This window comes from Dipodomys merriami, unplaced genomic scaffold (assembly GCF_024711535.1).
Source record: "Dipodomys merriami isolate MVZ:Mamm:240054 unplaced genomic scaffold, mDipMer1.0.p SCAF_12, whole genome shotgun sequence".
Classification (NCBI taxonomy): domain Eukaryota; kingdom Metazoa; phylum Chordata; class Mammalia; order Rodentia; family Heteromyidae; genus Dipodomys; species Dipodomys merriami.
Genome location: NW_027202493.1, coordinates 32713109 through 32732761, shown reverse-complemented (window position 1 = coordinate 32732761; position 19653 = coordinate 32713109). Strand labels below are relative to the sequence as shown.

Genomic DNA, 19653 nt, shown 5'->3' with positions numbered 1-19653 from the left:
TGTGTGTGTGTGTGTGTGTGTGTGTGTGTGTGTGTGTGTGTGTGTGTGTGTGTGTGTGTGTGTGTGTGTGCGTGTGTATGTGTGTGTGTACGTACATGCACACATGCACAAATTAAAATGATCAAAATTCTTACAAATATCAGTATTATATACAAGTATTTTTTATGATCTAGAAACTAGGAGTGAAATTTTAAGGATTGAAACAAAAAGCATCCAAAGGTTGAACATCAAATTTTAATCTCAAAACCTTTTATCCAGTCCTCAAATTGTTCACATGAAAAGGAATGATAAATCACAATTTTATCATTACCATATCATGGTGTAACAAGCCCTTGTTACAAAATCCATCTACTGTCTTCAAAAAAACCAATAGAAAACCCATACATTGTATTACCTAATGATCTATTAACAGATGAAACTTGGACCAACTTTATACCAGGAAACTATTAACAGAGGTACATAATCACATTGCTTAAAATATGGAGAAAAAGACAGGTAAAAAAATCTTAACCTGTAGTAGTCTTTTGACTTTTTTAAAATTTTTATAAAATACACAGATTTCCCAAAATAAAGAATATTACGACACATTGGTGTCAACTTACACCCACAAAAGCTGGTGTCAGCTCCTTTGTTTCCTAACTAAAGATCACTTCACCAAACCTTATATATTACATGAATATCCAAGTAAAGTATTTGTTTAAAAAAAATTTAACAGACACACGAACATAATATACAGTGTTTTATAAAAAAAAAAAGTAACTTAGGAATGATTGATTTTATTTTGGACCACATGACATATCTTTTTAAGACAATTAAACCTCTCGATCTTGCAAGATGACTGCTCACTTCATGGTTCTATTTCCCAGCTTGAATTCTTCAAAGTAAAAACAAAGACAAAACAAACAAACAAAAAACACCCTCCCCCCTACACACACACACAAAGAAAAATAGGGATGAGGTTTGTATTTGTTTTTTTTCTTTGAGAAAACTGTGGTATTAATCTCATTCACTACCAGGCTGGTCTTCCCTCCTTTCTGTTTTCTGGATTGGCCAGATTGAAGACTGGGTGGCATCCTACAGAACTCGGTGGGAGTGGCCAATCACATCAAAGACTGGATATAAAGGCAAGCTCAGCTGGGCCCTCCCCAGAAGGAGATTCCAGGCCCAAGAGCCCACAGTCTCCTGGGTCAACCGGTCCTTCCTTCTGTCCGCTGGGAGGACACAAAAGAGCACTGTCACTAAGGACTGTTGTGATGGTTGATGGATGCCTTCACTAGAAAGGGACTGAGTGCACTCAAGTTGCTTCCCCCAACACTCAGTTAGGGGCTTTGAGAGAGAGAAAAGTGAATGTTGTTTATGTTACACTTCCTGCTCTTGCTCTGGTCAATTCTGAGTGCAATCCAACCTGGATTGGAAATCGCCATGAAATATACATACCATGCAGCCTCTGTCACTGTGGGACGCCAGTAACACATGCAAGATGGAGGAGAAAGAATCACAATGGACAAATGGAAACCTTTCACAGTGTTTCTCACGGCCTTTGACTTCAACATGAGGGCATCACTTACCACAGCCACCTCACAAACACTTGATGGTGTCCTGGGACATGCTCACCACTCAGAGAAAAATGGAAATTATGCATCATGGCCATTCTCAAGGAACACAACTTCAATTTCTTCTACTGACTACCCAAAGAATTGAGCTGCTCCTGCTACAAAACTACACATTTCGGAATACATTTTTGTCTACGGTTGTGCTTTTTATTTTTCCTTACCGCCTCACTGATTCAAGGAAAAATTTAAAGCCCTCAAACTTAATTGAGTACTAGTCTTCAGGCTGATTCCTGATCAGACTAGAAAAGACTAACTTTTCTTCTCTCAAGTTTCTGTTCCCTTTCCCCCAGACACTTGTTCTCCAGGTAGTTGTATGTTTGGTTTTCCCAAATATAAAAGAAAACCCAAACACAAATCAAGAGAAATGGCATTTCTTTCTGTGTGTGTGTGTGTGTGTGTGCGTGCGCGTGCGTGCATGCGCACACCAGTACTGGGGTTTGAACTCAGGGCCTTGTCCTCTTAGCTTTTTCTTCCCCTCACAGCTGGCTTTCTATTACTCGAGTCACATCTTTACTTCAGGCTTTCTGCTAATTAATTAGAGACAGGGTCTCACAGATTTGTCTACCTGGACTGGTTTCAAACCTGTATCTTCAGATCTCAGCCTCCTGAGTAGTCAGAATTATAGGTGTGAGCCATAACTGGTGCCTGGCTAAGAAGTGGCACTTCTGTTTCAGAGAAGCAAAATAGCATGATAGAGAGAAGTGAACAAGGGCAGGGAAGATGCATTCTATGTCCGAGAAGGATCTCTTGCTCTCAACAGGAGATGATCCAGCTTCTCCTTCGCTATCATTTCATAAATTAATAATTTCTTAAAATCATAATCGAAAGGATTTTTATCTATTACAAGAAAAATTCAAGTTAAAAAAGCAAATAAATTAGTTAAGCCTTGTAAACAATTGTCCATTTTAGTTATAGATCTTTAAAAAAAAAAGATTTCTCCGTATAGTATATCAGACAGTACAAGGCACACCTTACAATCAGACCCCAGAGTGAGAAAGACATCTAGATACTTTATTCTTGTCATTGGGGTATCTGTGCTGGGGGGAGCTGTAGAGTCACATGCCAACCCTTCCCTCAGCTTCTGACAGCCTGGAAGTCCACAGATGTGCTCTTTCCACGAAACTGCTTTGTGCTATTTTGTTGTGTGGGTGATTTTAAGCCTTCTCAGTGTCAGTGTCCTCAGATGTTTTCCACGAAGCTTCCTGGGAACAGGCCAGTTTTCCCATTACGTTGCAATGTGCCTTTGAACCAGCCATCTTCTCGTTTTTTATGAACAAACACAATGTCTCCTTCTTTCAGTTCAAGTTCTGCTTCACTCTGAGGAGGGTAGGAAACCACTACCCTGTGCCTGAGAAAGAGGGGGGGGATGGGGAAGACAGGTCAGTTAGACAAAAAGTGACAAAAATAATGGCTCACACCTACTCAGGAGGTGATATCTGAGGATTATGGTTCAAAACCAGCCTGGGTACACATATGTGTGAGACTCTTATCTTCAATTATCCAGCAAAAAGTCAGAAGTAGAACTTTGGCTCAAATGGTAGAATACCAGCCTTGAGTGAAAACACCAAGGGACAGCACCTAAGCCCTTAGCACCAACACACCCATAAACACACACACACACACACACACACACACACACACACACACACACACACACACACACACACACACACACACACACACACACACACACACACACACACACACACACAGAATCATCTACCACTGATGGCCCAGGCTGGTTTGTTTGAAAGACCTGTCCTGGAACAGCCATTTTTTTTTTAAAGTTTTATTTTTTTTTTAAATTTAATTTTATTTTATTTGAGAACATACTGTACAGAGGGGCTACAATTACATGGGCAGGATAATGCATACATTTCTTACCAAGCATTGCAGCCTCCTCCTTTGTTTACCCTTCACCTCCCTTCCCCTTCCCAGCCTCCCCCCTCCCCCCACCCAATTATACCCCCTCCCCCCCCCACACCGACATTGTAAAGTTGGTTTTGACATGACATTTTGTACTTCTCATTGTTGCAACAGGTCCACCTGAATCCTTAAACGACTTGTTTGTCCCCATCTCCTCCACATGTTATACTGACATCAAATATAGTGAAAGCGGGGGTTACACTGTGGGGGAGGGACATACAAAGCAACAAAGAAATAATCTTATAAATGCGTTAGAAACACATGCATGAAAGAAACGAAAACATTAAAATACATATTTAAGGGTTCATTTTCCTAACATCACATTATCTGACCTTTTCTGCTTGACTCATACCTATACTAGATATTGCAAATAAGGGAAACCATGGGACCTATGCTTCTTTGGGCCTGGCTTACTTCACTTAATATAATTTTTTCCAAACCTTTCCATTTCCTAACAAATGGGGAAATGTCATTCTTTCTGATGGAGGCATAGAATTCCATTGTGTATATATACCACATTTTCTTGATCCATTCATCTACTGAGGGGCATCTGGGTTGGTTCCATATCTTAGCTATGGTAAATAATGCTGCAATAAACATAGTTGTGCTGGTAGCTTTAGTGTGGTCTTGTTTGTAAACATTTGGGTAAATGCCCAAAAGTGGGATTGCTGGATCATAGGGGAGATCTATGTGAAGTCTTTTGAGGAACCTCCATACTGCTTTCCAAAGTGGTTGAACAAGTTTACATTCCCACCAACAATGAAGTAAGGTTCCTTTCTGTCCACATCCCCTCCAGCATTTGTTGTTGTTAGAGTTCTTGATTTTTGCTGTTCTAACTGGAGTGAGGTGATATCTCAATGTTGTTTTGATTTGCATTTCTTTTATGGCTAGGGATGTTGATCATTTCTTCATGTGTCTATTGGCCATCCTTCTTTCTTCTTCAGAGAAGCTTCTCTTTAAGTCTTTCGCCCACTTATTTATTGAGCAGTTGTTTCTTTGAGGATTTGTTGTTGGGTGGTTTAATTTTTTGAGTTCCAAGTATATTTTAGATATGAGACCCTTGTCCGTTGTATGGCTAGTAAAGATCTTCTCCCAATCCGTGGGCTTTCTATTGATCTTGCTAGCTATGTCATTTGCCCTGCAGAAGCTCTGCAACCTTATGCAATCCCATTTGTCCAACCTTTCTTTGATTTGTTGTGCTTCCGGGTCTCTATTCAGAAAATTTTGACCTGAGCCAAGGAGACCTAGGGTTTCTCCTATTCCATCCTGTAATGTTTTCAGAGTGTCTGCTTTGAGTTCAAGGTCTTTGATCCATTTGGAGTTGATTCTGGTGCAGGGTGATATATAAGGATCTAGCTTTAGTTTTCTACATGTAGTTAACCAATTTTGCCAGCACCATTTACTGAAGAGGCTGTCTTTCTTCCATTCTATTGTTTTAGCTTCCTTATCGAAGATTAGATGGCTATAGGTCTGTAGGTTCATTTCTGGGTTTTCAATTCTATTCCATTGGTCCTGAGGTCTGGAACAGCCATTTTTGTCCATGTACAGTGTTCATAACTTTGTGTGCGTGTGTGCGTGCGTGTGCATGCACACACCAGTAGGGGGCTTGAACTTAGCACCTTGTGCTCTTGCTTGGCTTTTTCACTTAAGGGCAACACTCTTACCATTTGAGACACACCTTTTCTTCTTGCTTCTTGCTGGTTAACTGAAGGAAACAAGGGGTTCTGAACAAAGATCATGAGATCTTGGCCTCCTGAGAAGCTAGGACTGCAGGTGAGAGCCACTGGTGCCAAGCTTAGCCTTGTTGATTTAATATTACCTGTCCTCCTCCCTCCATAGCTCTTAGTCTCCTTATATAGACTAGGACCAGCTGCCAGGGAGGCCAGCTGGAGATGACAAGTTTTAGGTTCTGTATTCATTGGAAATTGTGGTGTATCTTGGCTAACTTCCTGGCTAGCCCCAGAGCTGCTAGCATTTTCATGCTTGTGTACACTCTTCCCATGACGCTTAGGGATGACTTGTGTGAATATTATGAAAGGGATAGTGTATGGTATTTCTTTTTTTTGTCGGTTGTAGGGCTTGAACTCTGGGCCCGGGCGCTGTCTCTGAGCTATTCAGCTCAAGGCTAGCGCTCTACCACTTGAGCCACAGCGCCACTTCCTAGTGTATGATATTGAAGACTAGACCATTAAAGGCGTTGTGGCTTCTGCTTTCTCTTGGCTCATTCACTCTGGAAATTCAGCTGCCATGTTGTAAGGACACTTAGCCTCTTTCTGGAGGAAGTCCGCTGTAAGGAATTGAAGCTTCTTCGCCCCCAAGGCCAACGTTAAGAAGCCAGTGGTGGTATGAAGGTAGCTGGTCCTCCCACGGTCAAGAGATCAGTAGAGCCTGATCCTCCAGCCAATTTTCATTCCATAAAAATCAGGGCCCAGAAAGACTTAAAGAGAAGCTTCTCTGAAGAAGAAAGAAGGCATTTACCCAAATGTTTACAAACAAGACCACACTAAAGCTACCAGCACAACTATGTTTATTGCAGCATTATTTACCATAGCTAAGATATGGAACCAACCCAGATGCCCCTCAGTAGATGAACGGATCAAGAAAATGTGGTATATATACACAATGGAATTCTATGCCTCCATCAGAAAGAATGACATTTCCCCATTTGTTAGGAAATGGAAAGGTTTGGAAAAAATTATATTAAGTGAAGTAAGCCAGGCCCAAAGAAGCATAGGTCCCATGGTTTCCCTTATTTGCAATATCTAGTATAGGTATGAGTCAAGCAGAAAAGGTCAGATAATGTGATGTTAGGAAAATGAACCCTTAAATATGTATTTTAATGTTTTCGTTTCTTTCATGCATATGTTTCTAACGCATTTATAAGATTATTTCTTTGTTGCTTTGTACGTCCCTCCCCCACAGTGTAACCCCCGCTTTCACTATATTTGATGTCAGTATAACATGTGGAGGAGATGGGGACAAACAAGTCGTTTAAGGATTCAGGTGGACCTGTTGCAACAATGAGAAGTACAAAATGTCATGTCAAAACCAGCTTTACAATGTCTGGGGGGGGAGGGGGGTATAATTGGGTGGGGGGAGGGGGGAGGCTGGGAAGGGAGGTGAAGGGTAAACAAAGGAGGAGGCTGCAATGCTTGGTAAGAAATGTATGCATTATCCTGCCCATGTAATTGTAGCCCCTCTGTACAGTATGTTCTCAAATAAAATAAAATAATATTAAAAAAAAAATCAGGGCCCATTCACATGAAGAAAGACCCTGCTTAGCAAGAACCTCAGACTAGTTTACAAAGGTTAACTGGCTGCCCAAACTGTTACTCAGCTCCTTTGGGCATAAGAACTAAATTGCTCTCCACAATCTAAAGCACAAGTATAACACAAGGTAGTTTACTGTTTCTAGGACTGGGTCAGCTTATTCAAGCATAAGCGGTTACAGACCGCAAAGTCAATCAGGGGCCGAGTGGAGGAGGAGGCCTGGTACTTGAGAGAAGCTTTGGCCCAAGGGGCTGACACAGTCTTTTTTTGTTGTTGGTAGTGGTAAGTCTTGAACTCTGGGCCTGGGCGCTGTCCCTCAGCAATTCAGCTCAAGGTGAGCACTCTACCATTTGAGCCACAATGCCACTTCTGGTTTTCTGGTGGTTAATTGGAGATAAGAGTCTCATGTACTTTCCTGCCTCGGCTGACTTTGAACCGGGATCATCAGATCTCAGCCTCCTGAGTAGCTAGGATTACAGGCATGAGCCACTGGCGCTCGGCCTGACACAGTCTTTAGGGTCATTCAGAGCAGCTTCACTTTGGCCTCGTTTATTTGAGCTGTCCAGTTCCCTCATTTGTAGAACAAGAGTGTAATGAATTAGACAAATATTTAATACACAGTGTAATGAGATGAAGAAAGTGATGCTCTAGGATAGTGACTGATACCTCGTTCACCCCAGATTCAGCTCCCACAATGGCCATAGCTTATGCGAGAGTACGCAGGGGTGTGTCATTTAGGAGGGAAGGTCTGAAGGAATGGCTAGCCCGTAGTAAGCCACCTCTAACCAGGAAACAAACTCAGGCTACAACTTCAGAATCTGCTGACAATGACACTTCACATACTTTGGAATGACATGGCATTTTGGAATCACTTTACTTGATATCTTTCAAAACAAGCCAAATGATTTCATCATGGTTTTCTCTGAGAGAAGGATCCAGATGAGATTTCTCAGGTCTGATGCCAATATGCCAAAAATCCACATAACAAGCAATGATGTCGCTGTCATTGGGGGCAAGTTAAAATTTAAGAAAGCTTTACAATTATGGGAAAGGAGAGGAAAGGAGAGGAGAGGAGAAGAGAAGAAAGGAGAGGAGAGGAGAGGGGAGGAGAGGAGAGGAAGAAAAAGAAAGAAAGAAAGAAAGAAAGAAAGAAAGAAAGAAAGAAAGAAAGAAAGAAAGAGAGAGAGAAAGAGAGAAAGAGAAAGAAAGTAAGAAAGAAAGTAAGAAAGAAAGAAAGAAAGGAAAGAGAGAGAGGGAGGGAGGGAGGAAGGAAGGAAGGAAGGAATGAATGAACGAACGAAGGAGTAGAGCAGTGATTCAAAATGCATTCAGAGGAGATCCCTCATGAGGTGCATTTCTGACTGGCTCTCCCACAAGGCATAGAAAGGGCTGGAAAAGTAAAAAGTGAATTAGATAATATTTGCATTTTATAAAATGCACTAAACCAATTTTGTCAAAAAAATTTTTTTTGAACTAGAACTGCTGCTGGGCTAAGAACATAATCTTCCTGCCAAGTTCCCAGTGGGAGTAAATCTTCATTGCTAAGTTATAAACCTCTGGGAAGGGGGGGGGGGTGGATAGAAGGCAAAACCACGCGCACACTGTGGAAACAGTGACACCGTCTTGATCGCGAGAAGACGACCAGGTGCACTAGGGACAGATGCCATCTGGCCCAGCCCTTGGCCTCGAGCCTGGTGAGGTGGTTTGCCCAGAGACTTCTACTGCAGACCCGGATGGCCAAATGCTGGCACGGGGAGGCCTACGATCTCAGGCACTGAGAAGCTTTGCCAAGCAGAATGTTTACAGACCAGCAAACAGATGTAAGGCACAGCTGCCCAGGACACTCACATCGGTGCCCGGCCCCCCGCCCCTCCCGCCATGGCCTCACTGGATTATTCTTGTCTTTAGGACCACAGGGCTCTTGAGTAGGTCTGATCCTCAAAAGCACAGACTCCACCCAGGACCTCTGTGCTGTCTCCTGACATCCTCAGCACTTCTATTTCTCATTGGCTGTGTCAGTATCCTGGCTGACGACCTTATTACTGTCTACCTCCTTCCTGTTTCAGATCTTGTTGTATCTCCAACCCATTCTACACAGAAGTCATATATCATCATCATCATCATTATGGCTATTATTATTATTATTATTATTATTATTATTTTGGTGCCAGTGCTGGGGCTTCAACTCAGGGCCTAGGTACTGTTCCTCAGCTAGTTCTGCTCAAGGCTCCTGCTCTATTATTTGAGCCACATCTCTATTTCTGGCTTTGGGATTGTTAATTAGAGATAAGAGTCTCACTGTCTTTCCTGCTCAGGCTGTTTGTTCTTTTGTTGTTGGTTTTTGTTGTTCTTTTTTTTATTACCTTTAGGTAGTTGTACGAAGGAGTTGCCATTCACCAAAGCAGTTTATGTGTAGAATGCACCTTGATCTGTGTCATTATGTCCAATATCTTCGCCCCCTTTGGACCCTTCCCATTCCTTCTATTTCTCAATGAATTCTTGTCAGGCTCGATTTGAAACTTCGATTCTCAGATCTTAGCCTCCCAAGTCGCTAGGCCTAGTGAGCCACCAGTGTCTGGCTACATATTAATATATGTAGCTGCCCATTGCTGAAAAATCATTAACAGCTTTTCAAACTTGTAAGGTTAATCCTAAAACTGGTAGACAAAGCTCTCTGTGATCTGGATGTAATCTCTCTTCAGAGCTAGAACTGGTTTCATCACCACGAATGTGTCAAACACGCCTGAAGCTTGCCTGGCATTAGGGAAGAATCCCATATTTATCTCCCAAATCCAGACTTCGCTCCTCCCACGCTACACCTTGGCTCATATGAAATCTTGCACTGAGAAATTTTCTCCCCTCTATCTCTGCTCATCCACACCCTATCAATCTCTCATGACTTGGCTCCGATTCTCCCTTGTGAAATCTCTCACCCCACGACTGGAAGTCATTTCATGCTTGACTAGAGCCCAGAGGTCTCTCCATGTATATTTTTTAGGCACTGAGCACAGCATACACTGTATCATTACTGCCTGTGTCTCTGTCTTATTAATCTACTGGGCTACAATCTGCTGGGGGGTGGGGAGGAGAGATGATGCTAAATTTACTTTATGTGCCTTGTTCTACCATACATTGCACAAAGTTCTTACTAAGCGAGTCAAATGTTGGAAAGAAAAGGCTTAATCCTACAATAACATTGGTTGTTGTTATAGTTAAAGAAATGTACAATGTTCTATAAAAAGAAAGGATTTTTTTTTAAAGGAATGAAATTCTGCTACAACATTTCACCTTTGTAAACATTAAGTGAAATAAGCCATTACAAAAGGACTACTATTGCTAGGCACCGGTGGCTCATGCCTGTGATCCTAGCTACCCAGGAGACTGAGATCTGAGGATCATGGTTCAAAGCCGGCCCAGGAAGAAAAGTTCATGAGACTCTTATCTCCCATAAACCACTCAGAAAATTGGAAGCTGTGCTGTGGCTCAAGTGGTAGAGCACTCACAATGATCTGAAGAGCTCAGGGACAACACTCAGGCCCAGAGTTCAAGCCCCACGACCAACAAGAAACAAACAAAAAAATCAAAAGGACTACTACTGTAGAATTCCACTGAGAGACTCAGGACAGTTACTCATAGCAATAGGAAGTAGAATAGCATTTCCGGGGACTACAGGTAGGGAAAATGGGAGAGGGGCTCTTGTTTAAACAATATAATGCTTCACTGTGAGCTCGTGAAGCATTGCTAGAGCTGGACAGTGGTGAGTCGCTGCAAAATGTTCTTAATATAATTGAATTGATAAGTTTTATAAATGATAAATTCCCAGCAACAATGGGCTGGGAAGGTAGCTTAGTGGTAGAGCACTTGCCTAGCATGCATGGAGCCCTGGGTTCGATTCCTCAGTACCACATACACAGAAAAAGCCAGAAGTGGCACTGTGGCTCAAGTGGTAGAGTGCTAGCCTTGAGCAAAGGAAGCTCAGGGACAGTGCCTAGGCCCTGAGTTGAAGCCCCAGGACTGGGAAACAAACGAACAAACAAAGCAACAAATAAAATGAATAAAAGGAGCAGAAATATTAATAAAAAGAAGAAAGAAGAGGAGGAAATGTAAAAAGCTAACTGGTATAGTGGTGGCCCAATAGCACTCTTGGTCCCAGTGGGGTTTAGACTCTGCCTGAGCAGGTCTCTGCCTCAGCATGGCTGTGAGACCTTCCTTCACCAGCTGTTGGTGATATTGACCAGATGGAAGGGGAGACGAATATTCTTGCTCTGATATGCAGAAACTCCACTGACAGGCTATGCCAATCTTTCTGGCTTGGACTATGGTATTCTAGCTTCCATCTAGATAGGCAGTGGAAATCCTTTATTAGAGTAAGCTTTCTGTATCCCTGATTTTTTTTTTCTGTTCTGGCCTGTCCAGCATTTTCTGTAGTTCACACATTGCCATTTCTCATCTCCCTTGGTACTGCCCCAAATGTACCCCTGGTTGCCCTGGGAAGCACTTTATCCATTACCCCTGGTGTGGGTGAGTAGCCATTCACTGCTTTCTGCCAGTTACCATACAATCTAATACCCAATTAAGTATTTCACTGGCAAAACTGTACCAGCTTGCTTTGTAGCTAACTCGAAGTCCAAGTAAATTATGTCCAGTGCCTCTCTCAGTTCATTCATTGTCCATGACTCAAAGAAATTAATCAGGCTGGCTAAGCCCGACTGCCTTTCTGTAAATCTATCCCTATCTGATTTGCATGTTTCCAAGTATTGTGGCTTAATCCCTGATCAAAGATCATAGGTTCTTTTCTAGTTTGAGAGATGGGCTGAAAGGTATATGGTTATACCTTTACATTCTAATATAAAGAAATGGGGAGGGGGAACCAACCTATCACATACACTTTTATTTGTCATCCTTGCTGAGATTCTTTCTTTCGACTTTCTCTTGGCAATTTCCTAATTACTTCCCCCACCCCTCAATCCTTCTAAAACAGAGCCAAAAATATTTGTTCTATTATTTCAGCTGTCATCAATTATGCATTTTCTGCCTCCAGGATACAGTGTTATTTTCTTGCTTGTTTTCTGCAGTCTCTCTAACACACACAAAAGACTCCTTTTGTTCCTCAGGAGAATTCTCTCAGCTGACACCGAGACCTGTCAACACACTTCAAGGGTCCCCCTTCCTTATTATGAGACGGCTTACGTTTCCATCACGGCAATGTCTTTTTCCATTGCCAGTCTGGGACTGGCCCTGGTCACATTTTTTAAAACTGTATTCCTTTTTTTCTCCCCTTTTTATTTTAGATTTATGAGACCAGGTCATGGTTTGCCAAGGGATTTTATGCTTCTCCTCATTAGAGTGTACAGATAATTGTGTCTCACATTGTCCCAGTACTATACAGCAAACAAATATTTCAAAGAAATTCTGTGAGTTTTGTCAGAACAAGAGTTGATGTTTTCACAGTGAATAAAGGAATTTTAAGACCTTCAAATGCTTTCTGAATTATACCAATGTGAATGTTAATCTTTCCTTCATTTTAAGCGGTTCGTTTTTTTTTTACTGTGTTGAAAACATGCAAAGAAGTAATCCCTAAATTACATACTTAGTAGCTTTCTATTAACCCCCACATTTCATTCTCAGTGAAAACCATAATGGTTTGTTTCCTCTACTAGTTTTCTGTTGCTTTTCATAGTTGGACGGATTTTTAAGAAGCCATGCTAGGCAAAGAGCTGGGGTTCATTGGTGGGGCTGCCTATCATATTAAATTTAATATTCCATTGAGCCTATGTGGATTATAAACATATAAAGTTGGGCTGAAATCTCCACAGACCCCTTCTCCACTCCCCCAAATTGAAAGGCTTACATGAAAACCTCCCAGACTTATTTCTGCAGTGTCCAGGCCCATCTGTGCCCTCATTAAATTGGCCGCGTTTCTCATCGGATATGCAGCCCTTGCTCCCCCAACCAGCATCACCTGTCTGCTTCAGCAGACTTCTCCTTTTCAGAGGCATTGAACGGCAGAAGCCTGCTATTAGCAATGAGCCCCTAGTCTAAGAGGAGAGGGCTGGAATGTCCACAGAGACTGAGGACATCTGGCAAGTGAAAAGGAATGCATAATGGGGCATGGAGGGGGTGGGCAGCGGGAGCATAGCCGTGCTCAGCCAAGGCCGAGGGAGAGCCCAGGCACACTGAACCGCCATCTAAACAGTCACACAAAATACCACAAAGCTCAGGGAAAAAAAAAAAGAACCGAGCGCCTCAGGGCATAGAGGAAACCCATGGATCAATGCCTAGAGGCAGAGAGGGAGCCTTTGTGACTAAAAGACATTACCAAGTAACTGAACCAACAACGGGAATGGGAGGCACTCTTTCTGGAAAGTGCGAGGAACCCCCAAAGTGAGAGGGCACAATGATTTCAGGGGGGGAGGGATCATTTCAAAACTGGCTTTGTAAGGTCAGAACTACAGAAAATGATTTCACCTCACTATTGAAAATATATAAGAAGCCGGGCGCCAGTGGCTCACACCTGTAATCCTAGCTACTCAGGAGGCCGAGATTTGAGGATCATGGTTCAAAGCCAGCCTGGGCAGCAAGGAAAGTCTGTGAGACTCTTATTTCCAATAAACTACCAAGAAAATGTCAGATGTGGTGCTGTGGCTCAAATAGTAGAGTGCTAGCTAGCCTAAGCACATAGAGGCTCGGGGATAGAGCCCAGGCCCTGAGTGCAAGCCCCAGGACTGGCAAAAAATTACATATTATATATATATATATATATGTATATATATATGTTGTGTATATATATATATATATATATATATATATATATAATACACACACACACACACACACACACCCCATACACACATATACATAGAGAGAGAGAATACTTTAGCTGGTGCTTTGTTTTGTTCCTACTGGAACTTGAACTCAGAGCTTTTTCACTTAAGGCTAGCACTCTGTCACTTGGCCCATGTCTACAGTACTAATTTTTTTTTAATATTATTTTATTTTATTTGAGAACATACTGTACAGAGGGGCTACAATTACATGGGCAGGATAATGCATACATTTCTTACCAAGCATTGCAGCCTCCTCCTTTGTTTACCCTTCACCTCCCTTCCCAGCCTCCCCCCTCCCCCCACCCAATTATACCCCCCTCCCCCCCCCCCACCGACATTGTAAAGCTGGTTTTGACATGACATTTTGAAAATATTTTCTTTTTTTCTTTTTTCTTTTTTTTTTGGGGGGGGGGTCCGGTAGTGGGGCCTGAACTCTGGGCCTGGGCACTGTCTCATGCATGCAAGGCAAGCGCTCTACCACTGAGCCACCTTCCCAGCCCCTACAGTACTAATTTTTTGCTAGTTAATTGAATTTGTGTGCTGGACTGGCTTCTAATTGTGATTTTCATATTTCAGCCTCTTGAGTAACTAGGAATACAGACATGAATCACCAGTGTCTGGCTTTTCACTATATATTTTTTTGAATAGTTTAAATCATGTGTCACAAAATCATATGATCAAAGGCCTTAGTTTGGGGTGGGGGGGGGGAAGTACTAATTTCATTTAGTTTCACCTGAAATACAAAGGTAAGATAAATTTAAATTTAAGTCATTCTAAAGTATAACAAGGAAGATTTCCTATCTATAACACAAAGCCAGACACGCTGTGCTGGTAGATGTCAGCTATTCAGCAGGATGAGGCAAAAGGATTGCTGGAATGTCAGAGTTCTGAGATCTATCTCAAATAACAAAATCAAATCAGCAAACACAGAACGTTCTACCCAAATGCTACCTCCATGAATTAAAAAATTTGTTTTATTTATGAAATGCAAATCTGGCCAGGCGTCGGTGGCTCATGCCTGTAATCCTAGCTACCTCAGGAGGTAACTAAGATCTGAGAACCACGGTTCAAAGCCAACTCAGGCAGGAAAGTCCATGAGACTCTTATCTCCAAGAAACCACCAGAAAACCAGGAATGGCACTGTGGCTCAAGTGGTAGAGCGCTTGCCTTGAGCTGAAGAGCTGAGGGACAGCGCCGAGGCCCAGAGTTCAAGCCCCATGACCAACAAAAAAAAAAAAAAAAAAAGAAATGCAAATCTGGAGGGAATGAAGCTTACAGAAACAATAAAATAAATGATGTTTAAATGTTTACATGTTATGTGAAGAGTATTATAGCATACTTCATGACATATTTTTGGGCAATGAACAGTATTTGGCTTTTCGGTTTATAGAATCCTAGTAGATATTTGTCATATTAAGTGTCTTTTTTATTCTTAACACATTTCTAGGAGCCTATTGGCAGAATCAAACAGAATGACTCCCATTTGTGATCATTATTCAAGACCAGAATCACTAAAACAGAGCTCATTATTCTAAGTAAAACAATCAAGTCACTGGGAGTAGAAGAGTACAATGGAGACCGGAGCCACACTGTTCCGGCTGAAGCGAAAAGCATTCTCTGGCCAGGTAAAATTCTCAAATTGCTTCATCACCAGCAAGTAAGGATATCAGCTCTTAATAAAGTCAAGGGATTGAAAAAAAAAAAAAAAGCTGGGTGCTAGTGGCTCAAGCCTGTAATCCTATCTACTCAGGAGGCTGAGTGATCTGAGGATCACAGTTCAAAGCCAGCCCAGGCAGGAAAGTCTGTGAGACTCTTATCTCCAAATAAACACGGGACAACCAGAAGTGGTGCTGTGGCTCAAATAGTCTTGAGAAAAAAATGCTCAGGGACAGAGTCCATGTCCTGAGTTCAAGCCCCAGGACCACCATCACCACCACCAAAACCCCCCCAAATATCAACAACAAAAACAGGAGTAACTGCTGGTGACAGAATAGAAACAAAAAGAGGGCTGGGATGTAGCTCAGTGGCAAAGCGCTTGCCTAGCAAGTGCAACGTCCTGGGTTCGATCCCCAGTACCAAAAAAGAAAAGACAAAAAAAATACAGTTAAAAAAAAAAAAAAACCCAAACAAAAAGACACGAACAAGTTTCCAGGGACTGCATACAATTTTCTGTGGGTGACTGGAAACAGAAAAAGGAAATGAAGTCTATAGATGCAGGTAAAAAGCACATGAGGAAGAAAGTCCACTGGATTGAGTGGAAAAGGAAAAGTCAGCGCTGGCTCTTACAAACTCAGCTTCCAACATTGTTTTTAGGAGGACTGTAGAAACATATCTTACGTAGGAGAATACATTTCCTGGCAAACCCCCCTCCCCCAAATATCCTGAACTTGCCAGATTCCTTTTTAGTGCTCTCTTCAGGAGGGATGGTGATGTACTCACCTTTCACAAACGACAGGCCGGGACTCATTCAGGACAGGACCCAGGGAGGAGCAGGCCTGCCGGGGAGGTGGAGCGATGGGCACTGTGGAGTCCAGGGAACTGGTCTTCCGGTGGAAGGCATCCTGGACGGAGGCTGCTCCTGGGGCTCCAGTGGCGGTTCCTTCCCCATCCATGGAGCAGGAGTTGGTCCTACCATGGCTGCCGCATAAGGGTGGCTCAGGACCCACCGCTCCCTGCAAGGACAACTCGCCACCCCCCAGGTCCATGTCCAGGGTGGGTGACGCTGGAGGGGAGACTCGGGGCTTCCGTTTGGTAGAGGCTCCAGAAAGCAGCTTCAGCAACCCCTTTTTTTCTTTCTAGAGAAAAGAAATACGAAGGTAAGTTGAGAGATAGAGTCCTATGGCTGTTGTCATCTACTGTGCCCTTTTAGTAGTTTTAATTTTGGGGTTCATCTTTGAAAAGGACTGTCTATGAATGATTATTCATTATGAAGACAATTAGCCAAGCACGTTGATTGATTATAATGGTTTCCATTCATGTTTGGCTACCCCTAATCTGGTTACCAACTTGTGTGGATATGTTAATGTGAACTTTGGTTGCTACTGTTTTCTGCCTGCCTGCATTTGTGTGTTTTGGATATTTCATTGTTTCTTCCTATGTTCTACTGAGTAGTAACATAAGCTGGGAAAACATACATAAAGCTTATGAATTTAATTTGCATTTTAGTTTAATTCAAAACACAACAGAGGTCGGGTACTGGGCTCATACCTGCAATTCTACCTATTCAGGAGGCTGAGATCGGAGTGGGGATTGAGCTTTGAAGCCAACTTGGGCCGACAAATTTGAGAGACTTTCTTCTCCAAGTAACTAGCAAAAGACTAGAAGTGGAGGTGTGGCTCAAGTTGTAGAGCATCAGCCTTGAAGGGGAAAAAGCTAAGAAAGAGCACAAGGCTCTGAGTTCAAGCAAGCCCCAGTGCCGGCATGGTAAACAACCAAACCAAACAAAACACCCCAAACCCCGCAAGAAGATACATTAGAATAAGATGGAAATTTCAGATTTTGGATTTAATTTCCTGAGATTCTGCCTATCAATCTCTTAATTATCTTCAGGTAATTAAGCTGACTATGTTGCATTAAATGTAGACTTAAAGCAATTTCCACTACATCCACAGCTGAGCCCCATCATTGATAGTAATGATGTCTTGAACAGAATAAAGGCTTACCCGCTGCTCACACGTCATCACATCAATTACATTTAACCAACTTTAAGAACAGTCAAATGATCTCTATGGTGCCAGTACTTCCTTGATTGGAAACTCAAAAACAATTCCATAAAACTTTAAGGAAACCACCAGGATCTTAGTACTTTTTTCCGTTTTGCAAATAAATAATAAATAAATAATCCCCCAGTCATCTCATTCCAGAAAAGCCATCTCTTGAAGTTTTTGTCTCTTTTGACACTCATCTTTGCTACACCGCAAAGAAAGCTAGAGCTCCAGTGAATGCTCCTTTGTCAAGCTTTAAGTGTCCATGTTCGTCTTAATCATGAGGTTTAACATCATCTTAAAATTGTGGCACTAAGGGGCTGGGAAGGTAGCTCAGTGATAGAGTACTTCCCTTGCATGCATGAGGCCCTGGGTTTGATTCCTCAGTACCACATAAACTGAAAAAGCCAGAAGTGACAATGTAGCTCAAGTGGTAGAGCACTAACCTTGAGCTGTAGAGCTGAGGGACATCACCCGGGCCCAGAGTTCAAGCCCCATGACCGATCAAAAAAAAAATTGTCCTCTGTATAGAAACATGGCTTGAAAACCCAAATATTTTTAAAGAGAACTATTCCACTAGGGATCTATAAGAAAATTGGAGTTAAAGCCCACTAACAGGGATAAGGAATTATCAGGGACCCACCAGGAGATATAACACTGAGGAATTCTTGGGATTGTGAAGTAGTTCAGACTCAGTAAAAAACCCCTTCAGGGGATGACTCTTCATCTGCAGTAGCACAATTCTATTAGAGTCAGCATGGCAGAGAAAAAGAAAAAAAAGGAAGAGACCAAAGCAATCATTTATCAGATGATGAGCAAACACCCCTGGGAAATTGCACTGGAGTCTCCATTTGCTTATTACTGCTCACAGTGTATGTGTTAGCCAATGGACTAGGAGTAGACAGAGGTGGGTGGGGACCAGGGAGTCATCTCTGCCCTGCTTGGCACACCAGTGGCCTCTCATTACCTCTCCTAGGCTATGGAAGATCCGTTTGCTTCTCTTCAAGGTCTGGCTTAGCTCATCTTATTGGGTTTTGCTTCACTCACCCAATGTCACATTTTCTATGGGGGCTACCATATGTATTCTAATAAACGACTCTGCAAACTTGAACTACCCATTTGAGTGTAATGACTGTACCTTATACACATACCTCTGCAACTTAGCTGGTGCCTGGTACAAAGCCTCCGTTTATTAAAATAGAGAGGACAGGATAGGTGTCAGCTAGTGCTAGGGCTAGGATGATATATCGGGATGTTTTGAATTTCCCAAATGAAAAGCAAAGAAAACATTGTTGTTTTCATGGTCAATGAAGTGGCCTGACTGCCCGATGCCATGGCCACGTTCTTGTAGAGTCTGAGGTTGGAGGGATCAAGAAACAAGCAGGGAAAGAATGATGTCTGATGGCTTCTACTTCTGAGGTGGCAGTCAGCTGCAATTTCCAGCTGCTCCCGCCATGATGTAAGAAAGCACACTCTAATTTCTGGACCCCTGTAGATCTACCCAGAACATCAAGTCCACTGATAAATTACAATCTCAGCAAGCCACAGCTAAAGATGTTGCTTAAAAGCTCAGGACTGGGCACTCAGAAGAATATCAGATAACTGAATTGCGCTCAGGGAACAGTCTCTAAAGTGATTAGGAAGAAAAATGACTCAGTTCATTGAAAATGATTAAACACATTAACTACAGCTCGCTTTAATGACTTCTAAGGGATGTGCTATCACCATCAGCCGATGCTGACTACCCACAGAGCAGAGGAAGAGAATTAGGTAGCATGGCAGGGTATGGGCAAGGAGGGGTGTGGGGGGTGAACATAGGAAAGATGTAGCTCTATTTCCACAGAGCTGTGCGGTTATATATTCTGATGTTTTCTCTATTAGCAGACCAATATGCCTCCAGAGACTTACCACCTTCATTTAGTTAAAAAAAAATCCAATGTGAAAATGGAGGAATTAATACTGACTATTCTTTAGCCAAGCAAAAAAGTTTTTTTTGTAGTAACGTTAGTGAGAATGAAAAAGGAACCTATCTTTTAACACGAACCTGAATAACTCATCTCCCGTGGATTCCCCAAGAAATTATTCCCGGATGAAATAATGTTTTTAGAATCATAATTTTGTCTTTAGAAGGCTTGGTGGCTTAAAATAGCATTACATATTTAAAAAGACGATCTGAGTCAAAAAGTGATCTTCACAAAAGCCAAGAGTTATTCCTGAATGCAAAATATTTTCTAGCTGGGTATTAGTGGTACATACCTGCAAATCTCAGCTTCCTATCAGGCTGAGGCAGGAGGATTGTGGGTTTGAGGCTAG

General features: G+C 42.3%; 1 protein-coding gene across 6 annotated transcripts in view; it reads right to left on the bottom strand.

Moving 5' to 3' along the window:
• Positions 1-220: 220 nt before the first annotated feature.
• Positions 221-19653, bottom strand: part of Sh3rf1 (SH3 domain containing ring finger 1) — a 151542-nt gene continuing 132109 nt past the window's right edge. For all 6 annotated transcript variants that reach the window (XM_070016503.1, XM_070016506.1, XM_070016507.1 and 3 more), the window contains 2 exons: positions 16076-16431; positions 221-2961 (listed from right to left, as the gene is read on the bottom strand). In XM_070016503.1, the coding sequence (XP_069872604.1) occupies positions 2793-2961; positions 16076-16431 (525 nt within the window). In that variant the 3' untranslated portion in view covers positions 221-2792. The remainder of the gene's footprint in view (positions 2962-16075; positions 16432-19653) is intronic.